Below are 22260 nucleotides of genomic sequence, written 5' to 3' on the forward strand. Positions count from 1 at the left end.
AACATTGAAGCGAGCTTCGGATTATACTTTGGAACACTTCACGTCACTAATCTTAAATAGGAAGAGTCAGGAAAGTTGGGTTTTGACATTCGTTACCCTTAATGACACCCAACTGGAACTGATCTGCAATCAGTGCCCCTTCAGAGGCTCCATAAGCTTCCTGGTTTCAGTCTGTGGTGCCAGATCATCATCTCACCAAATCCAGGTAGGTAGATAGGTGCACTACTTTATTGACACGTCACAGTCCTGGAGTCCTTTATAACTTTACTTTTATAAAGTGAATTGCTGCATGTATCTTCTCAGTGCCAACCTGACATGGCACTTCAAATTCATAATGAAGACCAATTCAAAATCAATTTTATTTCAAATGTTCCTCTCTGACAGAGCCGTTCTGGAAATTTAAACTTGGTTTAAGTCTCAATCAAGACTCAGAGGTTAAACCAACATGTACAAATTCCATTTTGTCTAGGACAATAGGCCTGTATTGTTACTGGATTTGGTGGGAGTACAGGTCTACTTATTATATAATTAGTTTTTAACCCAAAAAGTAACAGTGTTGATATCACTTAAGTGCAACTAATGTGGAAACCCAACTCTCCTGACTTCGTCACATGTTTTAACTGTTGAAGTCTTTCTCTCCAAGTTGCAGTAAGTCCCTCAGCATGACCATGTTTTGAACTCATTACTTTTTAAAGTTCTCCCCCATGATGTAATAACGTAACCGTTCAATTAAACCAAAGTTTTATACAAACAGACACATACTGACAAGTACAATAGAGGGACTTAATATTAGTTATTGTATTGCTGAAAAAGACAACAGCACTGTGAGGTAATCACAAGCCTCAGATGGACACTGAAGAGACTTTTCTTTTAACTTGTTTCTAAATGATTCCTTTACCGGTGATGTTGACTCTCGGTTGCGGTGAAAACCTCCATTCTTCAACTTGTAGGGACGGACATTGTATGTCTGCAGAAGGAGAAAAAAATGTCAAAAGAACAAGATAAAAAAAAAAAATACAACTCATTGTTGCAAGTTTGCATCGTTACATTATTTCACCTTAGTTTCTGCTTTATAAACAAAATCCCAAGAATCCAGGACACAATTCATCATCTCTATTCTTTTTACAGCAGTATTGATCGGCTAGAAAAGCATGGAAAAAAGGCTGAGCAAGAAAGATGAAATGTGTGTGACGAGTGCAGCCAGGAACACAGCCTGGTATGACTGGTTGTCTGACACCAGGGTTGTCTCCGGTGGATGGCTTCATTTGATGGACATGTTCTCACCCTGTCGGGGGAGGTTACAGAGGGAAGTGTTGTCTGTCAGATAAGTCGGTCTGACATCAATGAGAAGGAGGAGAGGTTTGTGCAGAGAACCGGGGGCTTGTGCAGGTAGACAGGGCTCCTCTGAATCATTGTGCTTCTGTTGATAATTGATCTCTTTGGGGCCAAGGACCAAAGGTACAAGAAAGACTTTCAACCGGGCACAATTTTTCAGTAGCATGTTTTCTTTACTTCTTCTGCCAAGACAGAAAATCTGATGGTTAAAAGCTGCATTTCATCCGAGGTTTGATGGTAACCTTTATATATCTGATTTTAAAAACAGGTGATATGAATATAAATCAAAAAGCATCATATTCATTTTATATTAATACATTATTTTAACACAGCCTAATAATGATACTTTTTTGAATAGGTGAATACATTTAAATAAATCAATAGTGTACATTCTTTTCATTGCAATGGCACCATGTTGGGTCCATTTTCTTTTCCGGGGGTTCACAGTGTATAGCCCAGATTGGAGCTAAATGAGGTAATATGTTTTACAGTATTGTCTTGATGAATCAAAATCAATTAAACAAAAAAAATGTTATCACCAAATTTTGTTTTTTTCATTTTTTTAAATGCAATTATTTGATTATAAACTTAAGGACTCACTTGGTAAAAGTTTGTCTGTTTATTTATCTGTGACTCACATTTTAATTAAAGCACAATAGCTGTCCCATTGTCATTGAATGCACCAAACTCAACCTTTCAATAGGAATCAAGCGGTGTGTTTAAATTAAATTATATAATTTATAATTGAATGAATCAAAAGTAAATCAAAAACAGTTTCAATGATTTTTTTTCTAGTATTGTAATCCACTTTTAGTCTCATTTGTATTCATCACCGCCATATGTGACGCTATAGTCAACCACAAACAAGGTAAACAAGTACACTTTGAGAGCTTTGGTAATTACACCCAAGTAGCTAATCAAGAATTTAAGATTTGATTTCACAGAGGCTGGCGGAGGATAAAGATTAAATACCATTCAGTCTGTAAACAACTTTTAATAAGTTCATCAGCTCACACCTGGAGCTACCAGCTCTTTCCGGATCCAAACACAGAGACTGTTTTTTTTTTACAATAGAGCAATTATAATATTAAAGATTATTTGGACCGTCTCGAATAATAGAAAGTGAAGTTAAAAAAGCATTTAGAGGTGAAAAATACATTACAAATAAACAGCTATTTTTGCAAAGGTTGTAATTTTTTCCTCCATGATTAGATGCCCAGAGAAATCATGTATAGTTCGTGAAATACTACAAATGATCAATTTATTCATAGTACTGAAAGACCCTTGCCCTTCAGAACTGTCTACTGCCTGCTGTCTCGGTGTTTTGTTTGACAGATCAGGCACAGCCTCAGGCTAAGAGGGTTTTTTCCACTCAGTTGTTTCAGATCAGCAGATTACCGGCCCTTGTAGATACACTTGGCCACTTTCTCCTGGACAAGCCACCAGAACCCCACATCTACGTTATCTGCCTTTGAAGTTGTATTCCTGACTTCTAGCGTCTCACTTCCCTTGCCGTTCGCCTATTAATAATGTCGTTTTTCTTCCACTTTGTTTTTGTTTTCTAACTTTACTTCTTACTAGGAGCTGACATCCATGGCTTTCCCTGCATCTTCTGTTTTTGCCTTTTTTTTATCTTGGACAATATTATAATGTTTTTGTTTGTGCCTCTTTTTCTGTTGGAATTCTAAAATGATGCCATGTGTTGTTGTTTCTGCTTCTGGGTTCCGCTTGTGCATTGTCTTGTTATAAAAAGAAAAACTTAAGGGAAGTTTAGGTCATATTTAAGGTTACTTTAAAATGTGGGATTTAATTGGATTTGAATTTAATCAAAATGTGTTGGGAAATTAGTCAACCAACGTGGTGGAGATGGTGTAGAACTAAAACGCTTAATTGCGCCTGTTTAAAGCCCCGCCTCTCGCTCCTGGCAAATAAGACATATCAACAAAAACACAGCTGTTCAGTATGGGACTTTTCTTATATTATTGCGGAGAAAATCAAAGGATTTAAAATAAAAGTAGTCTTTGGTCTGTCCAGAAAAATTTTGCTTAGATTTTCTGTAAAAAAAAAAGAAAAGAGGATGGGGCTCAGCAGACTATTATGACTTTACATTGCTGGATATGACCTGTGATTATTTTAATCATGATAATAATGACTGAGACTAATGATGTCATACCATGTGTGATTTGTTAATATAGACCATTTAAAGAGGAAGCGGCACGTAGTCATGGAACATACAGTAACCTGTCAAGGACCCTGAAACTTTTATGACATTAGAAGTCAGAGTCATTGAAATGTAAGTTTTAGTTTGTTTGTTATACTAGCAGAGCATATTTTGACTGTTTATTTAATACTGTTATATTCCATATTTGCTAATGACGTGACGGATGACAGCTTTTTGCTAATTAAATCTGATGAGAGGAATATCTGACTCTTCGAGTTCTTATGTCAAGCATTTGTTGTCAGCATTTATTCGTGATACGATAGTGCTCTGCTTTGAATACAAATATTTCGAGGCACTTTTAAACACCTACACAAAACTAAACTTCACTCCTGAGTTTGTGCTTGGTACTGCCAATCATATTTGATGATAACACAACTTTAAATACATATTTCTATACAACAAAAACACTCACAATTTAAAGTTAATACAAATATGTCTTTTTTTAGGGAAAACATTTTAGTTGAATATGATGCTGAAAGATTAACAATGGTACATGTTATTTGTACAATTAATGCAGTGATGAGGTGTTGGACCCTTTTCCAGGTACTTGGGCTGGGCGGTAGAGGACATCCTAAAAAAGTTCCGGTCGCTCACAGCGCACACAAAGATTAACATTGTCAAAAAAGTAATTGATAAAGTCTGTTTTTTTAAATATTGTAGGAACCTCAGGCTAAAATCAAACCCAAAACAAACTTGATGTGATGCTGCAGCACAAACCACTGCCCTCAACCAAAAGGCATATTAACCAATTGAAAAAAAAAATCTTACAGTGCCCTCAAACTAAAGTAATGTTTTTATGGACTCTTTATGACCCAGAGCGGTTCTTATTTTGGTGAACTTCTTCTGGGCATTTTGAATAAATGCTCCTACTTAACTAAAATGGAGGCAGATATTTCAGCAGACTGCTGGGTACTCAACAACTTTGGCAGAGGGCAAACTGCAGGACTTGAACCCCATTTCCTCTCAAACTGTGATCAAGGGAAAGCTTTTGCTTGTTGACAAGCTAATTAGCACAAAGTATGAGTGGCATTGCACTATCCTGCTAGTAGCAGCATGTAGCCTCAAAGTGATTGGATGGTCTTGGCTTGGCGCACTTCCTCTTTGATGGCTTTTGCCTCAATGCTGCCAAACCAGGTAATGATATATTGGCAAGAGTGTAGCACTGCTGTCAGTGTTCTCACTGCCCATCGACTCCTGGAAAAATCACAATATAAAATAAAAACAATCGATTTTGCATAAACAACAATTTTGAGATTAATTTATTAACAATCAAGTAGTTAATCAAAGTAACAATACAATTATATGCGGGAAAACATTTTCACCCTGTTAAGATACTCACATAGTATTGTTTTTTTCGTTTTATTTATTTTTTTAACTTTACTGTTAAATATTAGAAATCGTTTTGATACACTTTATTTAAAAGCGCCTTTCAAAAAACTTAAGGTCGCTTCACAGATACCAGCAATGAAATATCACAATACAATAAACCAAGAGGTGGAGCATGAACAACAACAGAGTAATAAAAAGTGGTTACAGCAGATAACAGGGTTATGCGGTTCGATACTTAACAAACAAACTATGCCGCCAATCTCACACACAACAAAGCATGAAAGTAAAATGAATTGAATCAGTGACTTTGTTATTCCACAGGGCAAGAAAATATCTTCATTGAAGTCAGTTTAGAATATAAATGTGTAAAAAAAAGTGTCAACAGGTTGGACAGGTTGATCAGGAGGGCTGGCTCTGTGGTTGAAGCTGGACTCACTGGTGACAGTTGCTGAGAGGAGATCACTGGACAAACTACTGTCCATTATGGATGATGACAGTCATCCTCTGAACATTGTCATCAGTGAGCAGAGAAGCAGATGAAGTCCACGAATGCTCCTTCCTAACACTATTAGACTCAGGTACTCATTTATTCCTTGTGCTATTAGATTGTTTAACTCTTGGTTTGGGGTAGGAGTGGAGTGAAAATATTATTCTATTCTATGTTAATCTTTGTATCCTTCATGTTATTTTTCTTTGATCTGTGTTCTTTATACTTGGATTTTTATCATTATTATTATTTATTATTTTTGTTCTTTTTATTGCACTTTGTTCTTGTTCTTTTTTTATGTGTCTATCGTCTGTGTTGCTGGGTGCTGGAAAACTATTTCCCGAAGGAGGGATTAATAAAGTGTATCCATCCATCCGTCCGTCCGTCCGTCCGTCCATCCGTTCATCCATCCATCCATCCATCCATCCATCCATCCATCCATCCATCCATCCATCCATCCATCCATCCATCCATCCATCCATCCATCCATCCATCCATCCATCCATCCATCCATCCATCCATCCATCCATCCATCCATCCATCCATCCATCCATCCATCCATCCATCCATCCATCCATCCATCCATCCATCCATCCATCCATCCATCCATCCATCTAAACATCTATGCTTAGGTATGTAACATGTGAAATACTGTACTTCCGGTAACCTTTTTTTTCTACAATTGTAAAAAGCCTTCTCCTTGAATAATGCAATAACCCATGTAAGGAGTAGGTGTCTTTGTCAAAATGCCAATCATGTTCATCCAAATGATTTGAAACATGATTACCCTTACAAATATTAAAATATCAATATTTATACTAAGCTCTTCCAGTAAATACAAAAAAAACAAACTGTAACATGGAGTATCTGCATATAAATTATGTACAGTTTCCATGTAGTGCCATATTTATTTATTTTTAATTTTTCTTTTGTTTCTGTAACGTTTGGAAATATGCTGTCATTTTTCTAATGTTCAGATGCCCTTCAGGGCCACTGTAACTAGGCCTATGAACGATCATATTACATAATATAAAAGGGAAAACTTTGAAGACGAATAAAACAATAAAGTATTTTTTTTGGAATAGAACAGTTATTTGTGTTTTGAGATCTTTGTGGGCTTTTGTTTAAAAGGTGAACTAATTAAAATGGTTTTAACACACACATCTGTTATATAAAAGTCCAATAAATTCATAATAAGTGTGAAATTTACAGAGAGAATCTTCTCTAACTAGGATAAAAAGGTCGGTTTTGAGGTTAAACAGTTTGCTGGTGTGTATGTGAGAGGATGTATCTATTGATGGGCTTCACAATCTTGCGTTGGAGTTAATTGGACCGTTTATCAGGAGCGAGCTTTTTCAGAATTAAATCTTTTCTCCCTGAAAATCCTCAAGCAATTAAGCCAACTTTACACTTGAGATGAAGATGTGGAGTGACGTATTTGATCACTCGCCTTGATTCATTGTATCGAGTGGGAGGCTAACATCACAGGGAAAATGAGAAACTCTTGTGTAATAAAAATGATTGAGGGGAGAAAGAGAGGAGGGAATATCTCATTTGCGCTTTCGGGCAAATGAAAGAGAAAATTCCTGGTTGTTTTCCAGAGATCAAATTGCAAGAGTGGTGGAAGGATCTTAGATCTCGTGCTCCCACCCTCTGGCTCAATTTTATTAGACCTTTAGAAGACTTAAAATGCTTTTAAAAACAGGTAAACTGTCACACAGCCGATTTGGATGGGGAGATGTTGATCCACACTGTTGCTCTGGGGTGCATACACGTGGTTTTAATCAGCTTTATACAGGGCGGACCATTTGAGAGTGACAATTTGTAACCTGAAATGGCCAATTGCTTTGCTGTATACCATGCCGGGGTTCAAAACTGTGTATTAAAGGCTCCAATTTCACCTAGACAACCCACACAAGCCATGACTTCACTTTTATCAGACCCTGCTGTGGTTGGCTATTGTTTTCTTTCTCATGAGCAGAACACACGTCATCATTTTTTGATGCCAGTGTGTTAAATTTTTACTGCTGTGAATAGTCAGCATGAAGAACTGAGCGAATTGAAGAATACTTTTAGGGATCAGAATCTACACACGGACATTAAAGTGCAGATGCTTTGTAAAAAAAAAAGGAAAAGACTGCACTGTCACGCAGCAGCGATTATTCCTGCACCTGCTTGGTATTCAGACCAACTGGAAGCAATTGCAAAATAAAAAAAAACGACAGAAAAACAGACTGAAAAAGTGCAGACTGGCTAATCCATGTTTCTTCCTCAAATAGCAGTTAATATATGGGTTACTTTTAACCCTCACTGCAAGTCACTTTATCAGGCATGTCTCAAGTATGGCGTAAAAATAAAAAACAATATATTTGTCACAAGCTTATGAAAACATCTCAAGGATAGTCCTTAAAGAATTCTGTCCATCTGAAAAAAGCTCCCAACTCTGTGTCAAACCAGGTTAAACGTTCAGACTTGGGTTGTAGAGCTTGTTATCGATCTTCTGTTCTTTCGTAGAATCGACCAAAATGCTTCAGTGGCAACCAGTATTGGAACAGGCTTCATCTTAAGCTGCCAAGTTTTGGTACCCATGCGTGATCAAAACTTAAATGCATGGATTTTTCTGAAGAAAAAGCTATAACAAAGGCAGTCGATCTCAGTTGTAACTAATTTGCACTGTAAATTATTTCTTATTTATTTCTTCATTAAGAAAACAGCAGTGAAAATTTACTGAATCTGAAAAGTGAAATTAAACTCAAAATGTGTAATGTCATCTTCTTTTTTGAAAAAATTGAGCTCATAATATTGGTTGTGGAAAAAAAATCATTCGGGTCCTTGTAGCTAAGGTATTGGTATGGAACATTTTCGATTGATACTCAATCCTAGCTTTTTTTGGAGGAATCTCACGTATATGGCGTGATAAGTGTTATCGTACCACAGGTTATCTCATTTAGCAATTCAAAAATATAAAATGTCTTTATCACTAATGTCCAAAGTACGTCCATTTGCACCGCTTTAGCAGATTTAATGTGGCCTGCAGTCTTCATTATTAGCTGCATTATTTAACAACTGTACTATTTCTAATTGCAAGAATAACACTATTTAAATATCGCACAGTTTTGATGCAGAGGCATACTGCATATATGTTTTCCTATGTGTCCATTCAGAAGTTCTCTTTTTTGGCTCAAGATTTAGGGGCTTTTATTTTGAATTTACAAAAAAACATTTGACAATTCTGCACTCATTAGCGAAAATCATTGTCCATGACATGGCCCCTCTCTAACCTGGTCTGTCTATCCCCAAAGCAAGCAAGCAGAAGTTGTTGTAGCAGTGCAGCTCTGACTGACTTTGTATTTTTCCATCAACATCCTCCAGGTAAACAAAAGATCAGTGGCACTCACAGCATAGATCCGTGCGGCTCCTCTGACCTTTCTTCGGGGCCAACAACGCGTCTGCTTGGTCAGGCTCATAAGTTTGATCCCTCTAAAGTTACTGTAGTTCAGAGAATCTTCCTTCAACTTAACATCTATTTACCAGCAAGTTGTTTATCTTGACTACATATTTTCATGGATCAGTTGATACAATGTTAAAATCCCTTCAAACAGGCATGGATTCACTTAATAAATGGATATCTAATCCGAAAACTAACATCACAAAGCTAATGTTAAGAAATAAATTGACGAAATCTCAGCATTTTTCTTTTTAACCGTTGTGCTATGGGTGTTTAATACACTTCTAGTTTTACCTCACCGCAGTTTAGTTTTCACTAAACCTGTCGTCATGTCAGCAGATTACAAATAAGACAGATTCAGATGAGTCAGGGATATACTCCGGTTGTGCGTGTGTGTGTTTGTGTAGCAGTGACTGAGAGTATTAAAGCTGCACTTGAAAAGGCACTTTCTTTCAACCACTGGGGAAGATGACTAGTAGTGCTGCAAGCTGAGTCATCCGAAAAAAACTCTGACTTAGGTACCCACAGGACCTTTTACTTCTTGAAGCATCATGTGTCGCAGAGGAGTGATCAACCATCCATGTTATATTATAGAGCGAAGCTTCTGACATTACACTGGAGGTGTGATGCGGAAGTAAGACAGCTCCCACGCGAATGAACGTACAGATTTGATTGTCTGAGCAGATCTGACTGAAGACTTCTGTCAGTATAGATCAACATCAGATACAGCTAGGAAAAAAATTGTTGCTAGACCAACAATTTTTATTAATTTTCCATGGTCTTTATAACTATACGCCTGACACTCTTCACTTGACTTTTCTCAAGTGTGAGGGAAATTTCCTTCATTTGAAAAGCAAAATAATCCTTATTTCAAAATAGGGATGTCATTAAAATATGTTTAGATAAAATATAAAAGTATAAAATAAATAACACTAATAATGATTCAAGACCATCCATCGTTCCATCCTTGTTACACTTACATAATTCGACCATTACAAAAAAATAATCATATCGATGATATTGTAATATATGTTTATTAAATATCAAAGTAACACATGCATTATTTTACCATTACAAAAAAATGATTATTTAAGCATATCAATATTGATATTATATTATTCCTTCATAAAATATAAAAGGATTCAATGAATATTAGAAACAATGATTAATTGTACTACTGCGCAAAGTTTACCTAATCTTACCATTAAATTAAATTACTTTACTGACAGCAAAGTCTTTCTTTTTTTACAGTGAAGTCATTATTAGTTATCAGGTTAGAAGAACGGCAGCCATTCTGAGATGAAATGTTTTGCCTCGCAGCGCTTTATAATTTTTTGGGAATGAAAATTAAGTTTCAAAATTACTTAAAAAAAACATAGTTTCTCATACCAAATGAATAAAAAATAAGTATATAGAGTGGATATAAAAAAAACCTGCATGTCTTGAATGGAGTACATTGGTAATATAATGTGTCACCATAAAATGTATTTTAGAGGTTTTGTTACATGACTTTCTTCATGTTAATTTTTTTTTCAAATATTCTGTGCTCTAATGAATTAATGGATGGATCAAACCTTGAAAGCAGTTTTTCACATAGAAACTTGCTATGTCACATCTCAAATGTTGTACAAAAAGATTGTGGCTGCAGTAATTGCAATATTTATATTTATCCAATATCACACTTCCAACATATCCACTATATTGCTGCAAACAAGCCCCAGATTATCACAATTGCAGCAATTGTTTTGAGAAAGAAAAGGCCTAAAAGTATTGCTTTTTTTAAATTGTGTTTTGATTGTTATTGTAATTTAAAGTCCATGTTAAATGGAAAGACGGTGCCATCAATTAGACTCTGATGCTTTGTGAAGCTTAACTTCCATTATCGAAGTGTAAAAAGTCACAACTTCACAGTTAAAAATTAAATTTTTAGGAACACATTGTATTCATTTAAAAAGTTTCAGAGAGACATGTTTCATCCTTGTATGAATACCAATGACCTGAGAAAGAAAAAAACATTTTAATGGGACTAATGACTGCAGTAAATTGAGGAAAGGTCTAATGAGTAAGGATGACCAGGAAGAAGACTTTCTGAGGTTAGAACTGCTGCAACAGAAATGTGTTATCTTCACACTGACCTTCCTGTGATTCGTTGATGTCACATGACCCAAAGCCAAGGACCAAGATCAGAGTGTAGAAGGTCACCCTCATTGTTCCGACACACACAGATCACAACACCAGCCACCTGCTGAAAGAAGGATGCAAAAATAAGGTCAGGAAAACAAAATAGAACTTTTCATACCGGAGTGGGCAGCTTCACATTAACTGCTGAATAGATTTTGATGTGTATTTATGAATAAGTGCTGACAGCACTAACACTGGCTTCGATACTGGCGTATAATTTACCCAAAAATGACTCCTACGAGGACACCAACATCAATAAAGAATAATAACAGCAGTTTGGTCAACACGGTGGGCAGCAGCGACACAAAGTCGAACACACCTAAATAGAAATGTACTGACAGTGGACAAACCTTCAGAAAAAGGAGAGGAAACAGACAGGACAAACAAACAAACAAACACTGGGGGAAGAAAAGCATGGGAATACATGCATGTTGAATGATATCCAAGACTCGTAGGATGGCTTTGTTCACGGTCCAATTGACAGTTGGGCCAAAATACATAAACACATCTGGAGGCAATTCCAGCAGAGTCATAGTTCCATAGTACCAGATGCTTCCACGTGGACCGCCAAAGAGTGCACGTTGGGATAAACTCTGCAAAAAAGACCTCGGTCAAATACATCAAATATCTCCCATAAACTAATTTATTCTATTGTGTTTTACATTCGGTCAATCCCAGCAGACCTGAACTTGCCCACAGCAGGTGCAAGAACCTTATGACTCTGCATTGTTTACTGGTACACTCGGGGCCTCGAGGCAAACAGGCAGACCGGCTGTGTCTCGCAAACAGACATGCACACAAACTACCCATCTACCAGGAGAAATGACCCCCATGTTCCCCTGGGGGTCCACACAATGTGGTATTCCTGTCTAGCTCAGGACATGTTGTGAATGGTTCCCAGCTGCCTGCAGGATGCTGGTTACAGACGCTGTTGTGTAAAAGTGGTTTTTAACTACACCACTGAATCCTCGCCTATTGGAGAGAGACAGAGGGACGCCTTTCATAACAGTAATGTTAGCTTGCCAAATGATAGTTGGAATGTTATTTTTAAAACATATTAAGTAGGTCACTATTTTTTTTATTTTAAAACTGATATTGCATTCATATTTAGGATGCCATGGTTAGCTTGAGAACGTTGTATTGGGTAAGTTTGGTACATAAATATTATCAAACCAATTAGAAGCAAGATAAGGCAGATGCATCTGTCAGTACGGCATCACTACTCACACAGATAGAGACAACAGCGCACGGTGGAGTCATCGTAACCTAACAACATCATACTGCTCTCAAGCTCAGTTTTTCGGGTTTCTTCATAAGCCAAACCGTAATATAGAAATTCTTACAACTGTAAACTTTACGGTAAAATTAAATGAACTTCTCTGAAATATTTTAAATCCATGTTTGTTCATCTTTTTCATCATTCTTGAGTTCATTCATTTTTGCCTTATCTGTTGATTATTTAAAACAAATGAATAGGTTTTGAATCATTGAAAACTTCAGATTTAAAAAGCTTTTAAGATTTAAATAATAAAATAATACAATTGTACATAATTTGAATATAGAATTTTGGAGAAATTGATCATTCCAACATAATATTAAGCTGTTACTCAAACATGTCATTAGGAAAGATAACAGGCTTTTGACTCTACATATTAATAATTATCCTGAGCTACAATCACTTCCAGAAATATCTTTTAGAAAATTTAGAATATTAACCCAAAATATCATAAGAATTCAATGTAAACTTTAGTTATTTGTTAATTTGTTTACTAGTGTTAGCAGGAAGCTAACATTAGCAGGAAGAGTCTGTGGTGCATCAGTGGATTCACCCCCTTGTACTTCCACTGACACAATTTTCCTTTGGTAAAACAGTACATTTATCACATATACTTATCACAAATAAGTAAGAAAGTAAAGAAATATCAGGGATATTGCATACGACAAGAGAGAATGTCAAGAAAACAACTTTAATTTTTCTTCAAGCATAAATGAAGTTTTATAAGGAGGGTCAATACTTTATATCTCAGTTGGTGGACCCTCAGTTAAAATATTGACAGGTCGTATAGTCTTTGAAAGTAAAAGATGACATAACAGATAGTGACATCGCCATCTAGTGGGTGCTGAAAATAAGGACACAGCTTCATGAAGCTTCTTCAGCTCACTACCTCATACAGCAAATAGAAAAAAAGTATAGAAACTCACTATATAATGCTTATTTTTATCTCCATAACTTAATTTGAAAATTAAGACAGTAAATCAAGAAGCTTTTCCCGAACATGCCAGCTTGGTGTTCATGAGAGCAAAAACAAAATGAGTTACACAGCTCATTATTGGTTGTTCTAATTAGTGGCGAAAGGACATAAACAAATATTAAACATACATATCACCTTATGGTGATTTTGTTCTTTTTTCTTTTAGTGATTTCACATGTTTTTTTAATCTAAATAAATCAAGTTGCTCTGAAACTGCATATAATTCCTGCCAAAAGCTTCTTCCTGTTAGTCTCTGACAATGCTACTATACAACCTTGATAACTTACACGAACACCAAAAATAAAACAACATAATAACACATGTCAGTGCATGTAATATTGGCTGGCTAGGAAGTTAATTAAAGCTTGAAAAGGCTATATTGAAACACTCTAAAACTGCTGCCATTATTATAGGCTTCATGCAACACGATCTCAGTAATAAGAAAGTTCACGCGGAGAATAATGCACCACAGTCCAGAGAACAGAAGCCGGAAAAAAAAAGTAACGACTCAATGCAATTATTATTTAGCCATAATCCAAAACACAGTGATAGTCTTCCTGATGGATTTCTGCAGACATTCGTGTGTCTCTAAAGCAGATAAAGGTAAGCAATTTTGTGGTTAGAAGTTGTGTTTTGGATTACATTGGCATCTGTATTTGAATGTTTTTTGCACAAAAGAGATAAATGAGAATCAAAATCAAAATAATTCACTTTGCGCTAATGTCATCTTGGACCTGCTGGCAGATCTTTAGGTCTGCAACAAAACAATATTATATCCCATGTGTGTCTTTCCGGTCCCGTTATCCAGATTTTGTTTCATCCCGCTACACAGGTACTCCGTGAGATTGTGTTGAACTCAAAGAATATATTGGCTTACTTATCAGTCAAGTCAACATCAAAAAAGAAAACATTCCTCTGATTAGGTCAATTGGTTCGAACTTTTTGGAAAATACTTTTATCTACTTCTATCTACAGTACTGAATGTTTAAAGCCTTGCTCAATGGCACATTTATCTGATATTATAAACTTATTCAGTTTTCATTTTACAAGACTCCAGGAATAAAAGTCAATTACTTGCTCTCAAATACTTTTTTAGTTTGAATGGTGTCGCTTGAAAGGATTTAATTTTTAACTGTCAAGTTGTGACTTTTTACACTTCGATAATGGAAGTGAAGTTAAGCTTGACAAAGCATCACCTCTCGGTGTTGTTGTTTAAAGAGTCTAATTGATGGCACCGTCTTTCCACTTAACATGGACTTTAAATTACAAAAACAATCAAAACACAATTTAAGAAAAGCAATACTTTTAGGCCTTTTCTTTCTCAAAACAATTGCTGCAATTATGATAATCTGGGGCTTGTTTGCAGCAATATAGTGGATATGTTGGAAGTGTGATATTGGATAAATATAAAATTACACGTACGAAAGTTGATGCATATTTGAACTCCATCGTGCCTTAACTTCAGTCTTATAGTACCTTATATAAAGTTATGATTCACTGCAAATCACATTGAAAGTACCTCCTTTATGAAAGGTGCATGGATATATTTACTTTTTCTAGATTATATGAGGGTTTAAAACTTAAGTTTGGAGCAAATATTCTTATGGGAAATAGCCATATCCTTTTTTTAAGCTGACTAAATGGTATGCTATATAATCAACTTACTAGCTCTAAAAAATACAACACAGAGAGGTGATATTGTATGGTTGGTATGCTGTCTACAATGTCCTGATTAACTAGCAGGACATTTAAGAATACATTTGGACACCGAGCCTTTCAAATACCAATGCTGTGTTGTTGTCAGCGAGTGAAATATACTGTTGGCTTGAATGAGACCACCAGTGATATTGAGTCAATCTAGTGATCTTAGTACTATATTGTTTTCAAATCAAAGCACCTCGTGAAACTTCAGCTAGAAAGGTCGGACAGAGAGTCAGTTTATTGTTAGCTGACACCAATAACCGCCATGTGGGAATCCTTCTTATCCCATCGCCAATCAATCATTACAAGGAGGTCGGTTTCAGGAGGGAAACCACAAGGGTTCCATAACTCGACAGCATGATCATTGAGGCTCAAGAGAGCTTTATTTCACTCTTTTGTCCACATATAAACACAAGAAACAGCATAATGCAACCAGGTGGAGATTTAAAGGAATAGAATATGAGGTATTATATATTTTTAAATATTATATTATTTAAGCATTTTTTCTATATTAACTTATTGTAAATTTAAGTATTCTGCATTTTTTGTATAATGTTTTAATAATAACTCGTTTTTAATGAATACATAAAGGCATGTAGGATCATGCAAATTTACATTCAGACCGACCCACAAATCTCCAACACGTGTATCCAATTTAGTGGTGCTGTGCAAGTAAAGTTAAAAGTGACGGTTCACCAAGTCTCTGAACTCTAGCTACATTCATTCATTCAAGTTCATCCTCATTCAAATATATTTTAAGTGTCAGTGTGAATGCACAAGATTGATGCTAATGGACTAACAGCATCTTCTAAAAAAAAGCTTTGTTTAATTTTTTCGACAACAATTCCTCGTGTCAAAGCTTCAATACAACACAGTGTTTTTGGATGAAGATGAGGACAACCGTGCTGCAGCTGCTCCATTAAAATGAACATACATTTTTGCCTATAACCCTTAAAAAGAACAGAATACTCCCAACCCTTAGTCGATATGGATGTGAGTACACACCACGAGTGGTATACTGATGATGTCACACAAGGCGATTTCGCCTTATACATTTTAGTTGTTTTATTATTAGATTACAATTAAAAATGACCTTTTAGAGTACATGGATCATTTAAAGAAACAAAAAGAGGGGTCATACTAATTAAACAAAGTTATATAATAGACGGATGTTTCACATTGTCAATGGAATTGATTATTGTGTTTTAGTTCCAGTGTTACAATGTAATGCACACAAAACACGGATGGGTCAGATAAAGTTCAGTGCAAAATGGTATCAGATGGGCTAATGAAGCAGTATTCTCATATTCAGAGCTCACTAGAGACTCTACTCTATTATTAATTGAATTAAACAGTTATACTATTGAAATTTCACATCATTTTTAACTGAGTTTGCCACCTACTGATCTCTAACAAGAAGGACACTTATTCATGAATCTTCATCCGTCTAACACTACAGTATTAGTTCTACACATTAACACAAATCTTTAAATGTATTTCACTGCATGTTTTGTGTGATGATTGAAACACAATTCTTCTCCAGCCATACGTAAGTCCAATACTGAAGGGAGTCTCTCTCTTTGTCTGATGCTCAGCATGACTAGCTCTGTTTTTTATGTATCATTATTTAAACACACGTTATTTTACACGAGTTTCAAATGCCTCGGAAAGAAAGGTCAATTACAAATGTTATTTTTGTTAAATGACTGACAAACATAAGCTTTGATCAAACGTCTAGCAAACGTACATTACATGGCATTAGGCAATGAATGTTCCTTTATTTTTTTTAAGCTTATCATTATCCAGTGAGATAAACGTACCTGGCGGGTTTGAAAACCTGACTAAATGCCCGCTGACCTGGAACAATGGAAACTTGCAAACTAGCTGAGGCAACATCCAAACCTGTACACTATGTCAAAGTGGTCGAGGCATGTTTTCACTAGTCTTACATTCTGGGCTGCACTAAACATTCTCGCTCTAACTTAGCCCAGTTGGACACATTAAGCTCACATGGACGATATCCCAAAACAAACAAGAAAAATGCGAAGAATGCTGTGATTCTGCGATAAAAAGAGGCAGAGCGAGATGAGGAACTAGTTTGCTGAGGGTATGCTTAGCTTGCCGTCTGCAGCTACTTCATTTTTCAGCCAGATATTACATCTACGAGGCTAAAAGCAGCAGTGACCCAAATAAGCAAAAAGTCAAACGTGTAAGAAAGTTTCCTGAAAGCCACACACTGCACGCTGCTCATGCACGGATCGCTCAGAGCCATACGTGACCTGTGGAGGCTGCCGCAGATCATATTAACAACCCTTTAATATGTAGTCCTTTTAAGAAATGGAAATTGTATTGTTTGTCAGGATATATTCCCTGGGGTCTAAGGAGGAAGTGGAAGCATTTCTTCAGGGGTAAGCAATTCCCTAAAGACAGCGCTGAATAAAAAACTGTTACCAAGGTTTTTAAAGCTCTTACATTTCGTTATGTTTTGATGCATTACCTCTGTTGCCTGCTGCAGACTGAATTTCACATCTGATTACAATGAAAGGATTATATCAGGGCTGCCTGCAGAACACACAACACATGTAAAAAAAAAAGGAAAAAGCTCTCAAGAATCCCTTAGGGTTCATGCAGGATGCAAAAAGCCAGTAAACATGGCAGAGCTGAGTAATGAGCGCAGCAGATGTGTCTGTTGGCAATCAGGCTCTTTACTCAGCTTTCCTCTTTCTTCTGTCGTAAATAAAGAATAATAATTTTAATCATTCTGCTAATTTAGCCTGATTTTCTTCAACCGGAATAAAAAACAAAGGCCCCAAACCACTGTATGCTGCTTTGATACCATATGTTCTGAACCATGGAGAGTACACACATATAGTACATGCTAGTTTCTGATTCAGTCATCTGACACCTACATGAAGCCTTTCAAATACATCATTCATGCAACGTCGTTGCAACTCATATTTGCAATAAAAAAGCAATGCAGCTTAATTCTGTGGCCTTCACACTTAATCCCTGTGAAATACTCTCCACATGTATTCCTGTTGCAATGTGTTGTAAAGGTTTCTTCTTTTTCTCTGTAGACAAATTCTGTCAGTTTCGAATTGACTTTTTTTTTCTAGCTTTCTGGTTAAAAACCATCGTCCTATCATCCACATATCTATGTGTATCAAAAACATACCTTCAGCTGTAGATTATATCCACATTTCTATATCCACTTCGAGATGTAACTGGATGTATCCTAAGGGTTCCTGCCAGCAGTTCAAGTGTATTCCAGTGTGTTTGTCCCTTTGATTTCTCTTCTTGAGGTTCCCTCAGAAAAGAGTGGGAGTCAAAAAAAAACTTTGGGGAAGATTGGTGTCTTACTTTTTCCCCTCCCCTTTGTGAATTCCAACTCTTTCTCTCCCTCTCTACTTTTTCCTTTCCAATACCCCACCCCCATCCTTGTCTCTGCTCATGACATCACCTTGTGCACAGAGAAGTAGCCTGGAGTATTTTCATAAACTCCATACAGCCCTTGTGCCCTCTCTTTACCCTCAATCTCATTCGTACCCTCCTCATTTCCCCCCTGCCTCCCTTGGTTTAACTACTCTCTGATAGATAGTTTACTGGAGGGGAAGAGAAACTTTCATCTGCTTCCTTTGTACAATCAGTTCAGGGATTAAGAAGCCATGGAGAGTGAAATGTAATGTTTGTATACAAATAGGAGCAAATAAGAATGAATTGATGTAAATACATTTTTATAGCAAATAAATTATTAATTAAAACAAACATAATGTCATGTTTGGTTACCTTTTGGACCATAATGAGCATTTGTAATAGATTCTAATAGGATATATGAATTTTTAAAGACAGAGGTGTGTATTGGCAAGAATCAGGCGATGCGGGGACACTGATATTATATATATATAGATATATATCGCGATACTGTAGGAAGGATATATTTGTAGTATTGTCCAAATATTTGACTCTACTATTGCCAAAAAAAAATTAAAACTATACATTTTTGATAGAGTGTAACTGCTTTCATTTGTTTTGAAAACAACATATGTCCAAACTTTTGCTTTAAAAGCTGCTGGAGTTGACTGTATCCTCTAATCCTCAGGGATCTTGTGGGTGTTTATTGTTCTTTTAGCTGCATAGCACATAATGACTGCTTCCTTTTAGCGGTTGGAAGTTTTATTGCAACACAAAAGCACAGTATATATTTGCATGTAAGTTGTAAAAATGTAGAAAAAGGTTTTTTTTATTTATTTCAAACATACTTTACTGACCTGTATGTCATAACAGAACTAATACATTTATTTTTTTATTTTTTTTTTAAGAGAAAGACATGTCGACAATTATTCTATCAAAACTATACTGTATGGTGGGCAAATATATTGAGATTTATCTCCGTCTAAATATTTTTTATATTCGGTGTTATCATTGAATATCATTTGGATCTTAGTTTTTAAATACATTTTAATTGAAAAGCTTTTAGATTAATAGACTAGACTAGACTAGGTTTGAGATTGCGTGAGTCAAGTCTTTTGTAACCTCACTTTTTTCAAACTGAGGGCGCCACCTACTGATATTTTCAAAATAAGACACTGCTTCATGAAACTCTGTCAGCTCATCACCTGTACATACTTCTAACTAACTGGAATGAGTCGTCAGTCATAAAAACAGCTTTCAAGATTACACCGGTCTTCAAAAAAACCAATACATTCGAATTTTAACTTGTCTAAACATGAGAGCAAGAGGGTTTGGTTCTGTATCCTTCACCCTAGAGAGGAATATTTTTTCCAATCCCTCTACCCATAAATAAAAGTCATGGTCATTACAAGAAGGTGCAAGAACTCTGTGATTTGAAATTCACTTTCTTCTTCTCTTCCTTAGCTTACACCGCAATTGTTGGAACTGAGCCACGTTTGGAAATGATATTATGATTCGCTTTCCTCAGCAGTTTATAGAGTGTTCTTTCCATTTATCCTCCACCTGATAACTCCCAAGCTCTCTAAAATAAAAAATGTGTTTATAAGGTATTTACTTCCCCAATCCTAGCAATGAATAGTGACTGTTTGACTTGCATATCATTGTATTTCATCATTGAAAATGCATAATAAATGGAAAATAACAAACGAATAAAGCCTGGCTATTAGTTATTTTCATGAACCAATGTTAAGTTGCCAGGAGATTATTTCATTTGGAATAAGTGTGGTGCACGACAAGGACATGGAGAGGCTTTTACAACAGGGGGCAAAATAATAAATATGTATAAATGGCAATAAACTCGTCAATGATTAAAGGCCCTGATCTTATATGCTGATTTATGTTCCAGCCATCAGTAGTGTTGTCATTTTATTTACACCTATTGTTAAACTGTCCACCCTTGACCATTTCAGTGCTTTTAACAGTCACATAAATTCACTTCTTATTGTCATTAAGAGAACAGTTGTAAATATTAGTTTCATTTCTTTTACATGTAATAAATAACACAGCTTGCTTCAGTGGTCCATAATTGAGTAGCAAAGTCAGCCAATGACATCTCAATATAAATGACATATGACCTTTGAACCGTTTAGAAGGTCAGACATCATTTTGCTAGTTGTCTATGTCAACAAGCAAAGGTCGCGGCTCGCTTCAATTCTTCGGTTTAACCCAGCCTGGGGCAAACAAGCTTCTCTCCCAATGAAAGGGATGGAAGAGGTATAAACTAGTTAAGGTGCAGAAAGAAAACCAACCATTACTGTTAAACACACTTATGTTACATATGGACTGTGGGTTTGGACTCAATCGTTCTCGTGAAAAAAGACAAAGAAAAACATAAATCAAATGCAAAGGCCACAACAAGATTAGGCCACACTGGAACCGAACCGGGCTCCAAGTCTGGGTAACATATTGCTGATGAAGCAAGTGACTGCAGAGAAAAGTAGCGGAAGATTTTTTTCATCAAAATTTAAATGAAAATCTTAAGGGTTGAAGACGGTAAAAAATTACAGTCGGTCATTTCAACAATCACAGATGCAGCCATGACTGCGCCTAAAATTTTGTCTTAAATTACAAGAGGAAAGGGGGGAGGGGAAAAAAACTGCTTTGCTCCTGAAGGGGGCGCAGTGCAGGTACGGTAATGTTAAGTTTCAAAGACCTGCATCTAAAAGTACAAAGCTAATGCAAATGATTTAGTAAATAATTTAGGCACAAGGGGAAATTCCATAACCAACATTCCCTACATTTACTTAAATTAAATTTTAAATATGTTTTTTCTTTTTTAAATGATGTTGTACATTATGCTCACAGCCACTTTGCCTCGCTGGTGGGGGTCACAATATATACATTTAATTGTGTGTGGCCCTTGAGGCATTTACAGCCCTTAAGCAGATTTTATTTGACGCTTCTTCTTTATGAACTGTATTATTTAAACAGCGACTGTGAAATACATTTATGATAGGTGTGGATGTTAATTCGGTCCATATAGAAGTTCTCCGTTTAGAGTTGACCTTGTTGCATATATATAAGAGTTTTTATTTTAAAGTTGTGATCATGATAACTCTTGGTATGATGTAACTGCATCAAATGAGGCCTGACAAAAAAGAAAGCTGCTAAAGTTGAGAAAAGAAACAAGAGATGAACAGAAGATAAAAATGTTGAAAACTCATATTCGCAAGAAAACATCTATGATATTTGAAATATGACGTGAATGAGACAGCGTTCCTTAAAATAGAAGACGCACTGTCCCCATTTTCAGACCTAAGAAGGAAGTGCTGGATAAAATCTGATGTAAAACTTTTTCTATAAATGTGAATGTTGTGTTATTTTTTAACTTCAATTGTAGCTGAAGGACACAGAAGCTGCTGAAAGAACCTATTCAAAATGGAAAAAAAAAACAACACGTTTTATACAGAAGCCCACAAATATGCGATGAATTGATGAGGCAAATAAAAAAAAAAGTCTTAAACCAACACAGTTTTTTAAGGGGTTTTAAGTAAAGCAATCATTAATAGTTTCCCCGCTGTAGATGTTTGCCTCATTTTTGTTGAGAGAGTAAGTGGTGTGTTGTTGTCCATCTTTGTCTTGAGTAAAGGATGTTTTGTATTGATATTTAGACTGTTGTGGTAGGTTTTAGAGATGTGAAGAAAGGTACTTCTTGTAGCGATGGGCTGATGAAGCTTCATGACGCAGTGGGTGACTCTCAGACCCCACTAGATGGCAGTCTCTGCACTATTTTCCTTTGTTTTTAACAACTACTGAAATATCTGAAATATATATATATATATATATATATATATATATATATATGTATTTTAGTCTACCACGATCTTCCAATCTC

At 36.0% G+C, this 22260-nt stretch overlaps 1 protein-coding gene across 2 annotated transcripts in view; it reads right to left on the reverse strand.

Moving 5' to 3' along the window:
- col16a1 (collagen, type XVI, alpha 1) overlaps positions 1 to 18412 on the reverse strand; it is a 64532-nt gene extending 46120 nt beyond the window's left edge. Inside the window, exons 1-3 of one of the 2 annotated variants that reach the window (XM_087787567.1) lie at positions 18130 to 18412; positions 10956 to 11065; positions 899 to 967 (exon numbers count right to left, since the gene is read on the reverse strand). In XM_087787567.1, the coding sequence (XP_087643693.1) occupies positions 899 to 967; positions 10956 to 11028 (142 nt within the window). In that variant the 5' untranslated portion in view covers positions 11029 to 11065; positions 18130 to 18412. The remainder of the gene's footprint in view (positions 1 to 898; positions 968 to 10955; positions 11066 to 18129) is intronic. The other variant, XM_087787568.1, reaches the window with a different exon arrangement.
- Between the last annotated feature and the right edge of the window lie 3848 nt (positions 18413 to 22260).

The sequence above is a fragment of the Callionymus lyra genome, chromosome 3 (genome assembly GCF_982586985.1).
Source record: "Callionymus lyra chromosome 3, fCalLyr1.hap1.1, whole genome shotgun sequence".
Classification (NCBI taxonomy): Eukaryota; Metazoa; Chordata; class Actinopteri; order Syngnathiformes; family Callionymidae; genus Callionymus; species Callionymus lyra.